This window comes from Homarus americanus, unplaced genomic scaffold (assembly GCF_018991925.1).
Source record: "Homarus americanus isolate GMGI-L3 unplaced genomic scaffold, GMGI_Hamer_2.0 scaffold33468, whole genome shotgun sequence".
NCBI classification, from domain to species: Eukaryota; Metazoa; Arthropoda; class Malacostraca; order Decapoda; family Nephropidae; genus Homarus; species Homarus americanus.
The window spans coordinates 5231962-5250235 of NW_024714177.1; the positions used below are offsets into that span (position 1 = coordinate 5231962).

An 18274-nucleotide genomic window follows, 5' to 3' on the forward strand; every position below is an offset into this window, starting at 1 on the left:
TGTACCTCCCTAGTCCGGCATTCTGTGGTCCGGAAACTCCTGTGGTCCGGAACGATTTTAGTTTGTCCAATAGGCAGATAGGCAGCTTTTTTTTTTCTTTTTTACTTATATGAATTATTATTATTATTTCAGGAGTATTAAATTTGTGCCCTTCAGGCCCCAATGTGGGTCGGTGACCTATGCCCGGGTGGGCTAATCCCCGTAAAAAAAACAACAACAAAGCCGCGGGAAATAAAGGTTTGTTTACATCCGGTAGTTCGGCTGCTCTCTCTCTCTGTTTGCCTATACAGAGTACAACATTTAACCCTTCAATATGTATGAGCAGTTAATAAGTGTTGCTTTCATATTCTTATGTAGAGTAATGACGATATGTTTTCACATGTGCGCACTCACTTTTTTTTTTACCATGAATGGTTAGCTACTGATATTGTTCCATTTATTAACACTAAATAACATTACAGGTACTTCAAACAACCATATTAATTTTGTTTACATTAATTTTACTACAGCTACAATCAGGATCTTATTTTCTTCAGTTTTATATGTAGAACCAATCAGTCACTAGTTTCGTAAGATTTAACATAAACAATGCCGGCAGCCGTCTCGTCTCCTCATTATTAATAACTTGTATTGTTAATTTTGCACACACAAACATTAATTCAATAAAAACAAATTCAGACATTAATTAAAATATATATGAACAGTAAATAAGTGTTGCTTTCATATTCTTATGTAAAATAATGACGATATGTTTTCACGTGTGAGCACTTACATACGCGATCTCTCTTTTTTCTTTACCATTATCGTTAGCTACTTCTATTGTTCCATTTATTAACATTAAATAACATCGCTTAAAACAACCATATTAATTTTACTACAGCTACAACCAAGGTCTTATTTTCTTCAGTTTTTTATGTAGAAACAGTCAGTCACTGGTTTTGTAATCAACGAAAACAATGCTGTGTCATTTCCTTGTGTGTTTTAACATTCTACGTATTATTAATGAATTGTATTGCTCATTTTGCACACAAAAACATTAATTCAATAAAAAAGACATTCAGTAATATACAATAATGAGTCTTTTGTACATAAGAGAAATGACGCTGTTTACACGATTATGCACGTCGTCTGCACGTTGGCGGGCTGTTCAAACCCGTCGAAATTCAAGCTTCCACCGTCAAAATTTTTATTTAATTTTTTTTTTCCAATAAAATACGTTGAATTAAAAACTCGCGAATTTTATGAAGCTACTATACGACATTTAACCCTTCAATATGTCTTCAAAGAGACCATGATGCAGAGAAAGAGGTGCTAGTGCTTCCAAGCATAAGCACAAGTCACTATCTATCCAGGAAAAGGGTGAATTTCCATGGTCCGGCACCGGTCAGGTTCCGAGGTTGCCGGACTAGAGAGGTACAACCTGTAATTTGAAAACTTCCTCCACCACTCACTGTCATGTCAGCTTTCTCGACTACATATACCGCCAACTGGAAAAACGTAAAACGTCTGTGGCTGTCACCTTCATTGAATTCACCAAAGCATTTGACCGAGCCGACCACAATTTTTCATCAACAAAGTTATCAACCTCGGTTTTCGAAGAAGTCTTATACCATGGCTTACAGACTTCCTTAGTGACCGACACCAAGCCGTACACTTCCGAGGGGCTGTCTCCACTTTTCAGTCACTCACCTGTGACTTCCCCCAAGGCACCAAGATGGGACCGCTCTGCTTTCTTATGCTTATCAATGATGCCCTAAGAGAAACTCCTGTTCACCGGAAATATGTCAACAACTCCGTCATAGGGATCAGTGTCAACAACTCGGCTCCCAACTACACCACCCTCCAGGATTTATTGATCAGTCTCCAAAATTGGGCCACCAACAACCACATCACCATCAACCATACCAAGACCATGGTTTTGCACATCAACCTCTCCTCCGACATTGTCCCACACTGCTTCCATTACTTTAGGCCCCTACACACTCCAGGTTGTAGACTCCACTAAGCTCTTTGGCATCACCATAGACAACAAACTTAATTGGAAAACACATGTCAATGAAGTTGTCAAATCCTCCAGTTTCCGTCTCCGCCTCCTGCGCCAAATCAAGTACCTCGGAGTTCTTGCGCCCGAGCTCCTCAGTGTTCACTCAAAATTCATACTTCCCAAGCTCACCTATGCCTCCCTTACCTGGTCTTCCTCCCTAAATGGCACACAACGTAAACACCTAGAATAAGTGCAAAAGAGGGCATGCAAGATTATTCTCTCCCCTTCCTTCTCCACATATCAAGAAGCAGTCAACACACTGACCTTGTTGGCTCTCTCTGACCATCACCACGACCTCATCTGCAAATTTGGCGAGAAGCTTCTGCACCATCCTCGACACCAGCACTTACTATCATCCGAGGTCCCTCGTCCGAGAATTGTTGTTCGACACCACAACCGCATACAGCCCATATGAGTGAGTGTCTCTTTTTCTTCTCAGCACCACAAAACTCTCACTTTTAAGCATGCCAGCCATTTTAAATGGAATTACAAACGAAAATTTTGTCAGTACACAGCTCAATCACTAACGTTGGGACTCGAAAATACGTTAGTGATTGCGCTGTGTACTGACAAAGACATGTGTTACGAGCCCACGGGCTTGCCGGCGATACATAGGATGCCAAATCCACTGAACATTGCCCGTTAAAGTACCTGTAAAAAGAGAGATTGAAGCAGCATTGCAGCGAAGAGAAAGGGAAGAGAGATTGTTGACTGAAGGAGGAGAGTTAATAAGATGAAATGCCTTTGATTCCACCGTATCTAATAGTTGGTTAGAACAAGAGCCACCCCAGATATGAGAGCAATACTCCAAGTTAGGACGAATGAATCCCTTATATACTTGGAGCAACTGCTCAGGAGTGAAGTAGCTTCGGCATCTGTACAGCATTCCCAACTTTCGGGAGGCAGCTTTAGCTATATTAAGGATGTGTGATTTCCAGGACATATTGGAGGAAATGATGAGGCCTAGCATATTTATTTCAGAATTTGGCAGAATGATAGGGTCCTGAAATGTAATTGGTGGGAGATCATATAATTTAGAAAGTGTAATTGGTAAATACCGAGTTTTATTTTTATTGAATTTAACCAAGTTTGTACCTTCCCATTCAGAGATGCTGCACAGATCCGCATTGATAGAAGTAATGATAACAGCTCTAGAAACAGATCTAGTTTGAGATTTAGGAGGAAGAGGAAAATGTGAAGAAGGATGAAGAGTAGAATCATTAGCATAAGAATGGATAGAATTAGTTGTAGTGTGAAGTAAATCATTGATAAAAAGAAGGAAGCAAGTTGGTGAAAGAACAGAACCCTGTGGGACGCCACTACTGGATGAGAAAGAGCGATAGCTCGATCCCTCGACAACAACTGCCATGGATCGGTTCTCAAGGAAGCTAGAGATTAGAAAACAAAGTGGGGGAGAGAAACCAAAAGAGGGAAGTTTAGAAAGCAAAGACTTGTGCCATAACCTGTCAAATGCTTTGGGGATGTCGAAGGCCACGATGAAAGTTTCCCCATAATCCCTAAGAGAGGATGACCAAAGATGGGTGCAATAGGAGAGCAGATCACCAGTTGATCTCGCTTGGCAAAAGCCATACTGGTGATCCGACAAAAGAGAATGGCGTTCAAGGTGACGGAGCAAATGGGAGTTCAAGATAGTTTCGAAAATGTTAGAGAGGGATGAAGTTAGGGCAATGGGGCGATAGTTAGAGGGATTAGAATGGTCACCCTTCTTCGGGATGGGCTGAGCCAGGGCATGCTTCCAAGAAGAAGGAAAAGTTTGGGTTTTGAGGCACAGGCAAAAGAGGCGAGCAAAGCACAGGGGCCAGAGCTTCAGCACACTCCTTCAGAACACGAGGGGGTATTCCATCTGGCCCATGCGCCTTACTCACATCCAACCTGGATAACACACCGGCAACCCTGTGAGTGGAGATTATAGGAAAGTGCATAGGTTCAGTAGGAGGGATAGCATGGGAATTGTCTCAGGTGGAGTTGGAGGAGAATAAGGTGCCAAAGAGATTGGCTTTGTCAGGGGGAGTTGGCTATAGAGGTATCAGGTTGGAAGAGAGGAGGAAAAGAAGGAGTGTAGTTGTAGTGTAGTATTACTGGAAAATAATGCTATGATTATGTTATAAATGTATTTATTTGTGGAAATATTATTTTGGTAATTATTTATAGGCATTACTTGCTCTACCAAACAAAAAGATAGCCTGGCGACAGACTACACGTGTCGCCGAGCACATTTTATGAAAAATAATGCTAATAAAATATTCTGAATGAATTATTTATAGGAAATAAGTATTATGATCAGCAAATATATGCATTACTGGCCATCCTAGACACAAAGGCAAGCAGAAAATGGCCGCTAAGTGCGTAGTGACCATGAGTGCAAGCCGTCAAAACAACACTGTCCCCTTATCTCCCTCACCACTGCTGCCCCAGGAAAGTTTCAAGGGGGTCAATATATAGTTTTTCTTATTTGTTTTTTATTGTTTTATCATTCAAAAAGGTTAAAAATTACTTTTGTTAAAGTTGATTTTTCTCGATTTACTCCGCATAGGGGATACAGCCAGCGTACTTAGCCCAGGGCGTAGAGGTTAATGTATTTTTTGCATATGGTAAACAATTCCTAATTTCTAAAATCTTGGTTGTAAAGTGTACCAAAAGAGTAGAAGGTAAAGTGTATCTAGAGTAAACAAATGCAAGTTTTGGTTACAGGTCTCTTTTTTTTTTTTAATGCTTTCATTGGGTCAAAGTAATCCCCCCATTACCTTCAACATTTTTCTATCTCGATTCTAATATTAATGTGCCTAACACTACCTAAGCCACTTAAGCCTTCTCATTCTTAATTCCAACTTATCGTTCTTTGTGTTCCACAACTACTTCAAATTCTGCTCAATTATGTTAGAAAATTACGTTGTCATTAAAATTTGCTTGTCAAATATAACAAAAACTGAAATTAATTTACTAGTGTTGATGTCAAAATTACCTTCGGTGGATAGAACTGAAAGATTCTGAGCTTTCCTTTGACAATGTAAGCAATCCAGACGGCCTGGGGAGACACAGCACACCAATCTATCAACTCATCCTCATGGCAGTGAATTTCAAGAAGCTTGATACGATCCTGAAAAATATTACACAAACAATTTATCAATGAATTAATCACCAGTAGTTAGTTGATGACATACACAACAAAACTGAAAATTTCACAGTATTTCAAATGAAGGCAAGTATTTGAGTGTTGTTATAAAGATCCACTAGATCTGTAAGAAGAAAACATCATTGTCTAATTAAAAACTTTTTTATTCTAATGCAACCAATCAACCCATCACCCAACAAATGAAGCAGCCTACAATCTATATACAAAATCTAGCACACATTATAAATACAAAGAACATTATTAGAATTATTGTCAAATTATCAATTATCAAATTACAAATTATAGTTTTACTGACTTAACCTGAAATAATTAGTTTGACTCCAGAAGCCAAGAAATACAGTACTCATATACTATTCCAAAGCCGCTTTAATAAACACTAAACATCGTATGTAAAACAAAACATATAAAATTACAGTCACACACTGTAGATATTGTACAAAAATTAGTTCTATATAACATTAATAGCTATTTCCCTTCTCAAAATTTTGTGGTTTATGTCAATACAACATCAAGAGAGGCAGGTACCAGGGCTGGCTTGACAGCACTAGATCAACAAAGAACCAGAAATTTAATGCCACACCTCATCCGGGGTTGAATGTGGGTTTTGTTGTGTGAAAATTTATAAATTTATAATAGTTGTAAATAAGTTCGAAACACACAGTAAACCTAAATAATATGAGAATTATGGTGAAGTTGCATAATGCTGTACTGTATTACAGTGATGAGGTTGGAGTGGCGCTGAACACTTGGGAACAGGAGGGGGGAAGGGAACCTCAGTCCACCACCCAACTGCCTACCTCCCACAAACAATTCACTTACTGCTTTTCTTTTTCTTTCCTTTTTTTTAGTTTTATATTACAGTTTACAGGAGGTCCCCGTGTTCAGTAAGTCTGATTTATGAACATCCGTCAATATGAATGAGGTCCCATAAATTTAAAACTTTAAATTTACAGTGTTTTATTTACTTGATTTATTTTTTACTTTCATTTATTGTATTTTGTCATTCTATTTCTTCTTTTCTCTTAAAATAAGTGATTTTAGAGGTACAGTATATAAGGACTTAGGCTATGATAAAATGGGATTTTAAACATTGTTTTGTAAGTAGAAATGCGCATAGGGTATGTGGTTCGAATCAAGTCCATTTTCGACTTAAGAACGTTCTTAGGAATGGAACTCGTACCTAACCCGGGGACTGCCTGTATTGTCCTTATTTTTAAGCCACATTAGAGCACTGAAGTAATATTTATATTTTCTTTATTTCTAAATCAAATTTGAGCAATGAAATGATTTTTCCACAACTTTTAGGGTTTATGTAAATAAATACTGCAGCAACCGAAGCTTGGCCATGAATTATGAATATTTTACTGCAAAATTTTGAAAGAGGTAATAATAGAGGTACCCACTAATTAAAGAACAAAAATTTGTATTTTGAGAATTATTGTGCCTCCACTGTGATTAGGCAGCTTATAATACTGGCCATTAACTCAAGGATTAGTCTCTCCCTCCAGTCCCAATGGTGAATGACAAAGTTGATTTGTTTACACATTTGGGTACATCCATCACCACATCCCACTGAAAGACTTAAATGAAGGGGACTTGGTGTAATATTACCTCAATAGGCTGGTAATTTTTCTAACCTTCATAAATAATAGGTTGCTTGCAACTATGTTTCCTATATCCCCAATTCAATTTTGAGAAGAAAAAATATTTCAATTAATTGAGATCGGCTTAACCCCCTGATTGCCAAGGGTTCCCCTAAGCTGAAAAAATCCTCTGGCATTAGCGAAAATAAAATTCTCAACCCCTTCACTACAGGGATACCACTTTTAATATTTTTTGGGGCTAATACCAGACAATTTTATTCAGCTTATAAGGGTTAGTAGACTACCTCAACAAACTCCTTAACTATGGAGATGTCACTTTAAGGTTCTCATTTGACTGATACCGGACAATTTTATTCAACTCATAGAGGAGTCGGTACACAAGGGGTTAGAGTCATTCGTACTAATAAGAGGGTTAAGGAGATACTATATAGTTTAATGAGAACAATTTACAGAAAGGGTACTTATGTTCATCAAAAGACCTCCAACTCTCTCTGGTGTCTACTGAAAGTGTCCATGCATCTGACCCATATAATAATCTTTGCCATTTTTCTCAAATTGAAGTTAATGTCTCTTTTTCATTGGGTCTTTTAAATTATTAAATACTGTTCTTGCTTGCCCTTTTCTTGTTTTGATTTATTCTGTACATCTATCATCACAGCCAATGATACATCCCAAAAAACACAAAATTTTCCACTTGTTTAAGTTTCCTGTTGCCAAACATAGACTAGCAGTGCATAAAAAAATTCTATCCTGGCTACTTTTCAAAACATATTGAGAATAAAAATGATGAAAATAATAATAATTACTTGAGAAATAGGAAGGAACAGGCCAGTAGGTCCATCAGCTTGTGAAGACTTTCCTAGCTGCCACAACTCCAGGTGCTCCTTATAGCGAAGAAGGATACATTCCGCCTCCCCAGCAACTGATATGGATCCAGGCTACAGAAAAACATAATTCATATAACCTTTTAAACCATAAAAATGCAGACTGTTGTATGCCAGTCAGGAAAGAGGAATAACATAATAGACCTTTTCTTAAAAACTCAAAACTACAGTGAACCCTTGAAGATTCAGACTAAAAAGGGGGACCACCTGTCCGAAAAAGACGATTTTCTGTATCTTCCAGTGAATGTACTAAATGCATAAAAATGATAAATATATAAAAACACCAAAAAATACAGTACAGTACTGTATTTTACAGCATGTAAGGTGCACCACCCATTTTAGTAAGGAGTATTTAGGAAAAACTTTGGTGTATTTCCCTCCTTAAGCCATAGTTTTCTTAAAACAATATATACAGTACCAGGATATATGAGGAATAAGTTATAACCAAAAATACTGTATTGCCAAATCAGTAAATAAAAGCCATAAAAAAGTTAAACACAGTCACCATTTGTATACACTCCCTACTTGATCATAGTAACAGAGACCAGCTGGGATGATGATTCCCTAGCAATGCTCCCCACCCCTACTCTCTCCCTCACTGAGCCAGATAACTAGTGTGCAAAGAAATGTATACAGTGGTCCCTCGATTAACGAACACAATTGGTTCAACAGAGACGGTTGTTGACTGAAAATTTTGTTAACTGAATCTATTATTTCAATGGGATATTGGATAATTGTTTCCAACTCACGGAAAAGTATACATACAAAGTACTATATACCGGTAATAGAATTAACAAAACATTAAATATACAGTGGTCCCTCGGTTAACGAACACCTCAGTTAACAAATTACCTTCCATAAGAATCTTCAATTCGGTTAACGAACAATATTTGATTAATGAAATCCTTATGAAAATCACGTTTTGTTGTGAACATCAGCTGGTCAGCGGATGGCCCAGTCTGCCAATTCAGTAATCTGTTCTAAGTTTAAATTCGTTTCCAGTGAATTAAATATTAATAAATTTCAGTTTTTTAATATTTTTGAATGTTTTATATTAAAATTATTAGTAATTTTAACATTAAATATTGATAATATATGCAGTACTGTAGAGGGAACTAACATACCAGTTTGTTGCTGTGAGAATCAGCTGAGCAGGTACAGTACTCAGCCAATTCAGTAATCTGTTCTAAATTCAAATTCGTCTCCAATGGATTAAATATCAATAAATTTGAACTTTTTAATATTTTTGAATGTTTTATATCAAATTTTAACATTTATTTATCATATTGATAATATATGCAGTACAGGGAACTAGTTAGTTGTGCACCCATCAGATGCGTGGTTTGGTCACCAGGTGTCAGTCAGTCTGGTCATTCTGAACTTTAGTTAACATATTGATAATATATAGCGCAGTGCAGTGTTCATTTAAAGAAAATATAATTTTAATATAAAAAATGCAGAAATATTCAAGAGACCAACTTTCTTGATATTTATTCCACTGGAAACGAATGTAAACACAGAACCAATTACTGTAGTGGTGGACTAGCCGATCAGCTGATGCGCACACCAAGGCATGTTTCTCGTAAGGCTGTCGTTAATCGAAGTTTTGTTCGTTAATGGAACTGAAAATCCTAATGGGAGCTAATTCGTTAATCGAAATTTCGTTAATTGAACCGTTCGTTATTGAGGGACCACTGTACAGTAAGATCTTGTATTTCGTGAGTACAGTATTATAGAATGGAAAAATTGAGCCAAATGCAAATATTGTACATAAATTAATGGGAAAAATAACAATATAGACTGGCCACTCTGCATCAACCTGTGATTTCTCCATGTATAACCTCCAAATGATACAAATTATGTCTTTATTGATCTAATTGTGCTTTCTGGAAAACCAGTAATCTTTCTTATCTCACTAGGTTTTAGGCCTTCAAGCAACGTAATCACACGCTGCTTATCCCGCTTATCCTTATTTGGCCACTTAAGTGGGTCTGTCCCACCCCACCAGCACCAGTAGGAACTCCAGTAGAAGTAGAGGAAATTAACTTGACTTGACAGGTGGTAGCACCACCCAACAAAAGCACACAATAGCAGCCCGGGCGATCGCTAGGATGGAGCGGGCTACAACGAGATAGTTGCATTCTTGTAAACCTTTTTTACGTTCACCACTGGCAATTCGATCACCAGAACGCTTCTTGGAAAAAATTTTCTTACCTTGTCTTTCCATATTTATCGCTAATACTGTACAACAAAATTGGAGAAAACAGCGAAAATCACAGAAACCGCGCTATTCAACTGATCACATGAAGTAAACAGAGAGCGCTGATGTAAACCGTTATTAGTCTTCACTGCGAAACATTCTTGTTACTTATTCTTTCATACAGTATTTATGAGTAACAACTAAATTTGAAAAAAGAAAGACAAAATCTACAGAATACATCTCAAAAAACACCTCACAAACAAGACATGAATCAATTGAACATGTGATGTCAAACGTGAACTGTAAACATTGCATAACCTCGTGCCACACTTAAAATGTTGAGGATGGAATCGCGCTATAGCCAACATTCACTTGCAAAAGTTACAACCAATTCGCTTTGACAAAACACGCAATGTAGCAGAAATGACTGTAACTGGTATGAGAGCTGTGACGTCATTCGAGACAGTGGCCAGCATTCAGCTTGCCGGATCTCGCAAAATGATATCGTGCGAAATATGAGATCATACTGTATTCCATTTATGTGTTTGCCCTGACAACAATTATTTCATTTTCTTTCTTTCACAATATGTGAAATATGGCAGGTAGCAAGGAGTTACAACAGCAGACGATACTCCAACTACCAGGTAGCAGTCACTCACTCTCATTGCCAGGCGTACGATCGAAATATGTATGGGAGAAATACTTAACTTGTAGTCTAATTTGAAAATGGTGATATATAAATTATATAAACCATGCATTTACCTATAATAACATAGTAAGAAACATTGTATCATATTAGAGTGAATGAAATAATATTCCCACAAACAACAATTGACAAATCTTCTTATGTTTCCTGCCTTGGGCACCTGTGTCCTGCACACTGACATCTTAGTTACACAGGCCTAAGATGATCTTTGCTCTGTTTTGGGAATGCTTCTATAGGAGACTTCTTAGCCCCCGGAACCCCCAAATTTTGTCCGAATCTTTCACAATGATTTACCGGGTCTGAATCTTTGAGGGTTCACTGTATGTACAGGTACTTGATATTCTGAACAAGATACCTGGCTGTACTGTACAACAAAGAATGAAAATTATATTTTATGACTGCCCTTAGTATCCATTCCAGCATTTCTACTTAATAGTAATATAATCAATTTACATGAAAGAGGGCCCTGTACACATAGATCAACAAAAATCTTTACCAATAATGTAACTCACATAAGGTAGTGAAGGGAATCTGAACACAGTCTTTGGAGGGTAGTAGCTCAAGGCAAGGACTGTGTCTACACCTGTTGAAAATCAGATTAGAACAAAAATTTAAGAATAAAATCTCATTGTGGCTCTCGTTAGGCATACAGAGAATCAGATTACACCCCTATATTTGGTGAGCAAAACTTGTCCTTTTCAGGAGAAAATTTTATAATTTTACAACTTTTTTTTAAAACCCACATATCTTCCTATCAGGGTAGACAATACACACAAAGAGCCAGCCATTGCTTAATCCACCAATGGTCAAATTCATAGACCTATATACGTGAGTGGCCTTCTCTGAGCGGTCTATTACATAGATCAATTAATTTAACCTATTAAAATTTCTGCGGTGTCTGAAATGGTCCAAAAGGATTAACATATTTAAAATATGACAAGTGGCAACCTCCCAAGGCACATCAGCTTGTCTCAGCAACCTCTGTTCCTCCAAAATCCTCTTCTGAGTCAGATGGTGTTGTTTGGCACGAGTGTTGCTTGAAAAGTGTGCCAAGACACTAAGTACTGTATTGCTGTTGTGTGATTGTTTCACTGTGCTTGATGTTCTGCTTTAAGCAATATTATACCATCATAAACTATTAAACAGAAAATGAAATATGGTAAATTCCTGTACAGTAATACCTCACTAAGGCAAACTAATTTGTAAAACCGATAGTGAGATCACCGTCTCCTTGAGCAAATTTTTCCAAAGACCACCATTTAAAAAAAAAAATACAGTACAACACCAAGTATTATGAAAAAACAAAACATGCTTTTCAATCAAAATTAATTTTAAAAAGTAATGTACATAAAGTACAGTGGTCCCTCGGTTAACGAACGGTTCGATTAACAAAATTTCAGTTAACGAATTACCTCCCACAAGGATCTTCAATTCGGCAAACGAACAAAACTTCGATTAACGAAATCCTTACGAACATCACGTTTTGTTGTGAGCATCAGCTGATGGGTTAGTCTGCCAATTCAGTAATCTGTTCTATGTTTACATTCGTTTCCAGTGGAGTAAATATCAATAAAGTTGTGCTCTTTAATATTTTTGCATTTTTTATATTACAATTATTAGTCATTTTAACATTTATTTAACATATTGATAATATATGCAGTGTTGGGAACTAGGGTTTTTGTGCGCCCATCAGACACTTGACTCAGCCACCAGGCATCAGTTGGGCTCTGTTAACAGTGGAGTGAACTTCTATTTTGTTGGCGTCTTGAATATTTTTGCATTTTTTCATTGATATTATTGGTCATTCTGAAATTTAGTTAACATATTGATAATATATAGCACAGTGTGTGTTGATTTAAATAAAATAATCTTGAATTACACCAAGTGAACTTAAAATTTTATTGGCGAAATGACGGCATCAAGCATGGGTCCTCTGAAAGGTGATTTCTCCTCCACCCCCACTTCTAATTCCCATCATCATCATCAACGAGGAACCTTCTACATACATACCTCAAAGTAAGTGTACTTTATTGCATTTTTTTTTTACTTTGTATGTACTTTTCAGTGAGCTGGAACCAATTACCCAATATCCCATTGAAACAATGGATTCGGTTAAAAAAAAATATTTTAATGAACAACCCACTGGAACGAATTGTGTTCGTTAACCGAGGGACCACTGTATTGTACACTTACTTTTAGTTCACTGATAAGGTCTTAGGCTTAATCTTCTCATCACCCTTATGGATACCATACACTTTCCTAGGGCCATAGTTATTGTTTAATTTTTCAATAATAATGCAAAAAATATGAATGCAATTTCAGCCTATGGTGAATGAAAAAGTGTATAAAAATGATAAATAATGACATAAAACACCAAAAATACAGTGCAGTATTTTACGATAGGGAGTATTTAGGAAAAAACTTTTGTGTGTAATTTCCTCCAGTAGCCATAGTTTTCTTACAGTAATATAAAGTACACAGTACAGTACCAGGAAATGTGAGGAATAAATAAAGATAATACAGATTCCAACAAAAAATACTGTATTGCCAAATCAGTAAATAAAAGCCAAAAGAAAGTTCAACACAACCACCGTTTGCAAATTACTCCCTGTTTTACCATAGTAACGAACATCAGCTGGTACACCAATTCCCTAGCAACACTCCCCCCTTTACACTCTCCGACCGTCTTCCCCTCCCTTACTCGGTTGGCTAACTCATGTGCAAAGAAATATATATTCCCTTTAAGTGTTTGCCCTTAGGACAATATGTGTGTAGGATGGTGTGTGCATGTAACTGTGTAAAATCAAACAAAGAAAGTTACATATACTGTACCTACCCAAACATAAGAGTTGAAAAACAATTATAACACCACAGTTTGGCCCAGTAGCCTGGTGGTTACAGTGACGAGTTTAACCTGGCTACAATGCCATGATTAATCACTATTAAACACTATTATATCAGTAAACACTAATAATAACAGTAAATCCAGGGAATTGTGGGCGGGAGGGAGGAGACATGTCATCAGAGGACAAATTTTGTCCTTCCCCATTTTTTTTAATTTTTGCATTATTTTTGGGAAAATAATTTTATCTGGCTTAAACGATATCCGCCTTAGCGGGGTCTGCCTTAATGAGGTTTTAATGTATGTAAATACTTACAGTATATAATCATTGTAAAAGTTAGAAACTTTGGTGAAAAACAAATATATTTATGTTTGGGGCCGCACGTGTGTGAATAGCAATATGTCCTAAGATATGTGGTTGACAGTTCATAATGTAAACAATGTTAGTGAGAAGCAATAAACTTGTAATGGATACACTTATCACTGTTATCAATAAATAAGACAAAAGTGATCAAATTATGTGAGGGGAACAGTGACTTGATGAGGCACCATGGTATGTTACGCCACACAGCCACACCACGTCCCCCACCCAAGCCTTACAGTTTGAGTTAAGGGTTAAGTGGTGACTGTTATTTCCAGAGTCCTAGACCCTTTTGCTAGGTCTCATGTTTCTTTGGGAAGCTACATTTAATTGATTCATCTGAGACACCACTGGCCATGGGTTTCCTGAGTTTAACTCCCAAAGTCCTGATGGAGTAATAACAAAAATAATAAACAAGTCACTTAGGACAGACATAAGGTCTTAAAAATATTATAAGCATATTATGTTGGACATTGAGCCTCTGCATATAAACTTACCTCCAGAATATACTTTGTTGTCATTTGTGAGGGCCAGAGCACGAATATCATGTGTATGTATTGACCGCTGAATAGACTTCACCCAGCACTCTTTCCTTCCCTTCTTTGCCCCTGTTTGGACACGACTTATTTGTACAATGACTGGATCTACACCTGAAGAGCAAAATTATAAGAATTATTTAGATATGAGAATACATTCATAAAGAATACCTCTTCTGCATCACTGTATGTCAAATTAGAATTAGTTAAAAAAGAGTGTTACATATTTTTTTTTGGAATGTAATTAATAGTTGGAAGATATAAGAACAAAAAAAAACAGGGTTTCATACCTTAATCCTACATTTATAACTTAAAGGTAGCCAATGAATGACATGTGAGATTCTAAACAGCTAGAATAGTAAGGAGACACATGTAAACAGAGTCTACTAATCACATCCCAACAAAGAGGTACTGTGCATGCAAAAACTGATTTATAACGTTTTTAATTAAAAAAAATCTGCAACGACAAGAAAATATTTTTTCTCACTTTCATTTGTGAGCAAAAACCCCAAATATATGACAATATACATTATTAATAAGGAAAAAATAATGAAATTTTTTATCAGTACAGTATGTTTACTTATTTCATTTTTCTGTAGGGATGTTCTTTCCTATGACAAATGGACCTTTATTTGAATATTAGCTATTTCCCCAACAACAATCCAGTTATAAACCAGTATGTAGGACCCTGACACTAACACCAACCTCCAAGGAAAGCCCCAGGGAAGTAATTGGAATCTATGTCATTCCATCCAAACTTAATTAAAAACGGGATTTCAAGATCGATCCCTCATCTACAACTTACGCCTGTCTACAAAAAATTAGTGAGCAGATAAACCAGGTAATATAAAGCAAAGATGCAAAAGATGCAAGAATATGCACCTCTTAGGAAGGACAAAATCTCCATTTCTTACCAATTTCTTTGTGAAAGTGAAATTCCCTTACTGTACACAGCTCCAAAGTGTTGGTCTGGTTGTCCAGAAAAATAAAAACAACTTGAATACCCAGAAGCCTCAGGGATGAGGACCAGGAGGAGGAAATCCACTGTTACATAAAGGGGACTACCAACTTTCATAACATTTTAATGTATCTTCCACTTACCAGCAACATACACAGACTTCTGATCAGCACACACTGTGAGACAAAGAACATCTGCTTTGTGAGTTTCCACAGCATCTGTTATAGTACCAAGCTCTGCATTCCAGAAACAAGTTTTCCCTCTGTCAAAAATTAAAACAAAATTAAAAAATCAGCAGACCTACAAACTAAGAACTTCTTCTAAGTCTCATACAAAAGAATGTGAACCACTGCAAAAGAAACAGCACTCCATTTTGAAGGTAAAGTTGATGGGAAAGTCTTAAACATTATGAAAAAGGTTTTTAGAAGGAAAGAGCTGTGAGGGTTTATCATCCATGGTTTAAAATATCCACATTTTATATTGTACACTGTTCACTATTTTAACAACCCCAGTACTGTATCCAGTTCAATTTATTAGTGGATTTCCAGACCCACAGGAGATTTCTAGCCCAATGGAGCATGACTACAAGGCAACCATGATCCCATCACTAGTCTCAATTATTGTAGATAAAATGCGGTTATGTGAGCTTCAGCTAATGGTTCCCCCCCTGCCCTTATTGCACTCATTTGACATCCCTCAATACTTCTCATTGGGTCTTTTACCCGCAAACATCACGGTAATGCTACTTTTAACAAACTCATAATAAGCCTACAATTTCTTTTCTTGCTACCAAATATGACTTCAAAGTATAAATCTAATGATGTGAATAGAGCTTCTCCAAAGAGGATAATGAGAGAAATTTCACTGGAACAGAAAGTGGAAGTGATTGATTTATCTGCACATGGAAAAAGTGTAGTGTCTGTCATGTTAATGAGCCAACGGTGAGAACTAATAAGAAAAGTGAAGACACCAAGGGGGCTAGTATAGTGGGAAACACACCAAAAAGTGCAAAAGTAACTTACATGCCCAGTGCAGGTTAAACATGTTAATTTCCAACCTTCCCAAATTCTAAACCCTTCCCTCATGTCTCCATAACATGTGGTGGTCTAAGAGAGGGTGATGGAAATTTTACAGAGAACTGAAAAAACTGAGTGATGGAAAGAGTGCAAGAAGGGATCAACATTTTCAGGAGTTATAATCCTGGAGAGCATCATGTATATCAAACCTTGTGGGAAAAATGGGGTTAGGGATGATATCAGCGGCAAAGTAAAGGAACATAAAAATAATCTAAAAATAAAATAAGACAATAAACAGATACTGTACACTGTATCTAAATAATACAATACCCATGAAGTCTCCTCCCTTGTAATGTATGTACAGCGAGGCATTTTATTCCAAAAAAGTTCAGTTTCATCACAGTTAAATACCTGCTGAGAAACAAAGCCTCCCTCTTTAATCACATAAAAAAAATTTCATGGTGTTCCCTAGCAGCATCCTTATCTGCACTAGCAGCTTCACCATGTCTCACAACACTATGTAACCGATTCATTTTTCTAAAACCAGTAAACCACCCCTTGGTACCCTTAAACACTGGCACAGCACTATCACTTCCACTGGGAGCCTTGGCTTTAAAGTCCTCACTAATGCTATCACCTGCCATTTCTTTCTCCTTTATCCACACTAAGAGTAAATTTTCCATCTCTTCAATCACATCACACCTTGCTTTGCTAAGTCTAGAGATTTCCTTAGCCACTTGCACAGCTTTTAACTCCTCTTTATTCTTCAAAATCGTACATATAGTCGATTTAGTCATCCCATATTCACCACTAAGTTTCGCAATGCTTGTTCCATTCTCACGCTGATTTATAATTCCTTTCTTAGTTTCAAGGGCTATTAGTTTTCTCACTCGCTTTTGACGATTCATTGTTACAATTGTACACTTGTATAACAAAATAGTTATAAAAATAACACGAATTTCCACATCAAAAGACAAAATTTTAACAAGTTCAGTGGTGCACTGACAACACAATGAACCAAAATGGCGACTGACGCTCTTGCTCAGAGCCGCGGTACAACGATATTCGTGCGCAGGACGAAATAGTCCCGTATTCGTCTGCGTTCATTGTAGGAGTTTCGTTTGTTAAAGCATTCTCAATTTTATAGGTAAAACCGTTCGTTATAGGAATATTCGTAGTAGAATCCGTTTCGTTATAGCATACCCCACTCTATTGTCACAGAGCTTAGTACAGGAACACATCCCCCCTTATTACATTAATTTATATGGGAAAAATGGTTTCAATGAAGATAATCCACCTAAAGAAAGCATTTTAATGGAACCTAACCCTTTTGTTCAATGGGTACTTAATGTATTTATACTTGTTTCACCATTACATTTCTGTAGTTATTTACTCTTAGGTGATGAAACAGTAATGGATTGTAAAAATATTATTCTCTTCATAGTTATTGCTTTACTGACCATAAGCTGGCAGCATCTACCTGAACCGTGGGCCACATTAAATAGAATTTCTCCTTCACTCCGCGGGCCGCACAAAGACGTGGGTCAAGCCGCAGATTACCCATGCCTGGCTTTAACCCTTAAATGGTCAATTTAACCTATGTTGTGCCCAGAGAGTAAATACTTTTCCAAAATTTTTTATTGGCTAAAACAACCCAGTCATGTGGTAAAGTGAAAAGCACACCTACAAGCTCCTTACCTGGTTTAAAGGACCCGGGCAATCGAGTGTTGCCATACACGCAGTGCCGTTCAGAGGTGGCAGCATGCCTGCTACCACTTCATGTTATTTACTTATCAATATAACTATAAAAGTAGTTTAATATATACATTATGAACACTGGGCAATCCTCCTTGTCTCTTGTGTTTGTGGCCTCCACACACACAAAATGCCAAGTCACACAAAATGAGTTATTCTACAGATCTTGACCCAAAAGAGCCCTTAGCAAAGCCTACGGAGCCATAACATAACA

The 18274-nt window shown here is 37.0% G+C and overlaps 1 protein-coding gene across 1 annotated transcript in view; it reads right to left on the bottom strand.

Moving 5' to 3' along the window:
- The window catches only part of LOC121877457 (U3 small nucleolar RNA-associated protein 4 homolog), a 37785-nt gene that overhangs the window by 1601 nt on the left and 17910 nt on the right, over window positions 1-18274 (bottom strand). The window contains exons 7-11 of the mRNA XM_042383226.1: window positions 15433-15551; window positions 14293-14445; window positions 11105-11175; window positions 7609-7740; window positions 5028-5162 (exon numbers count right to left, since the gene is read on the bottom strand). Coding sequence (XP_042239160.1) covers window positions 5028-5162; window positions 7609-7740; window positions 11105-11175; window positions 14293-14445; window positions 15433-15551 — 610 coding nt within the window. The remainder of the gene's footprint in view (window positions 1-5027; window positions 5163-7608; window positions 7741-11104; window positions 11176-14292; window positions 14446-15432; window positions 15552-18274) is intronic.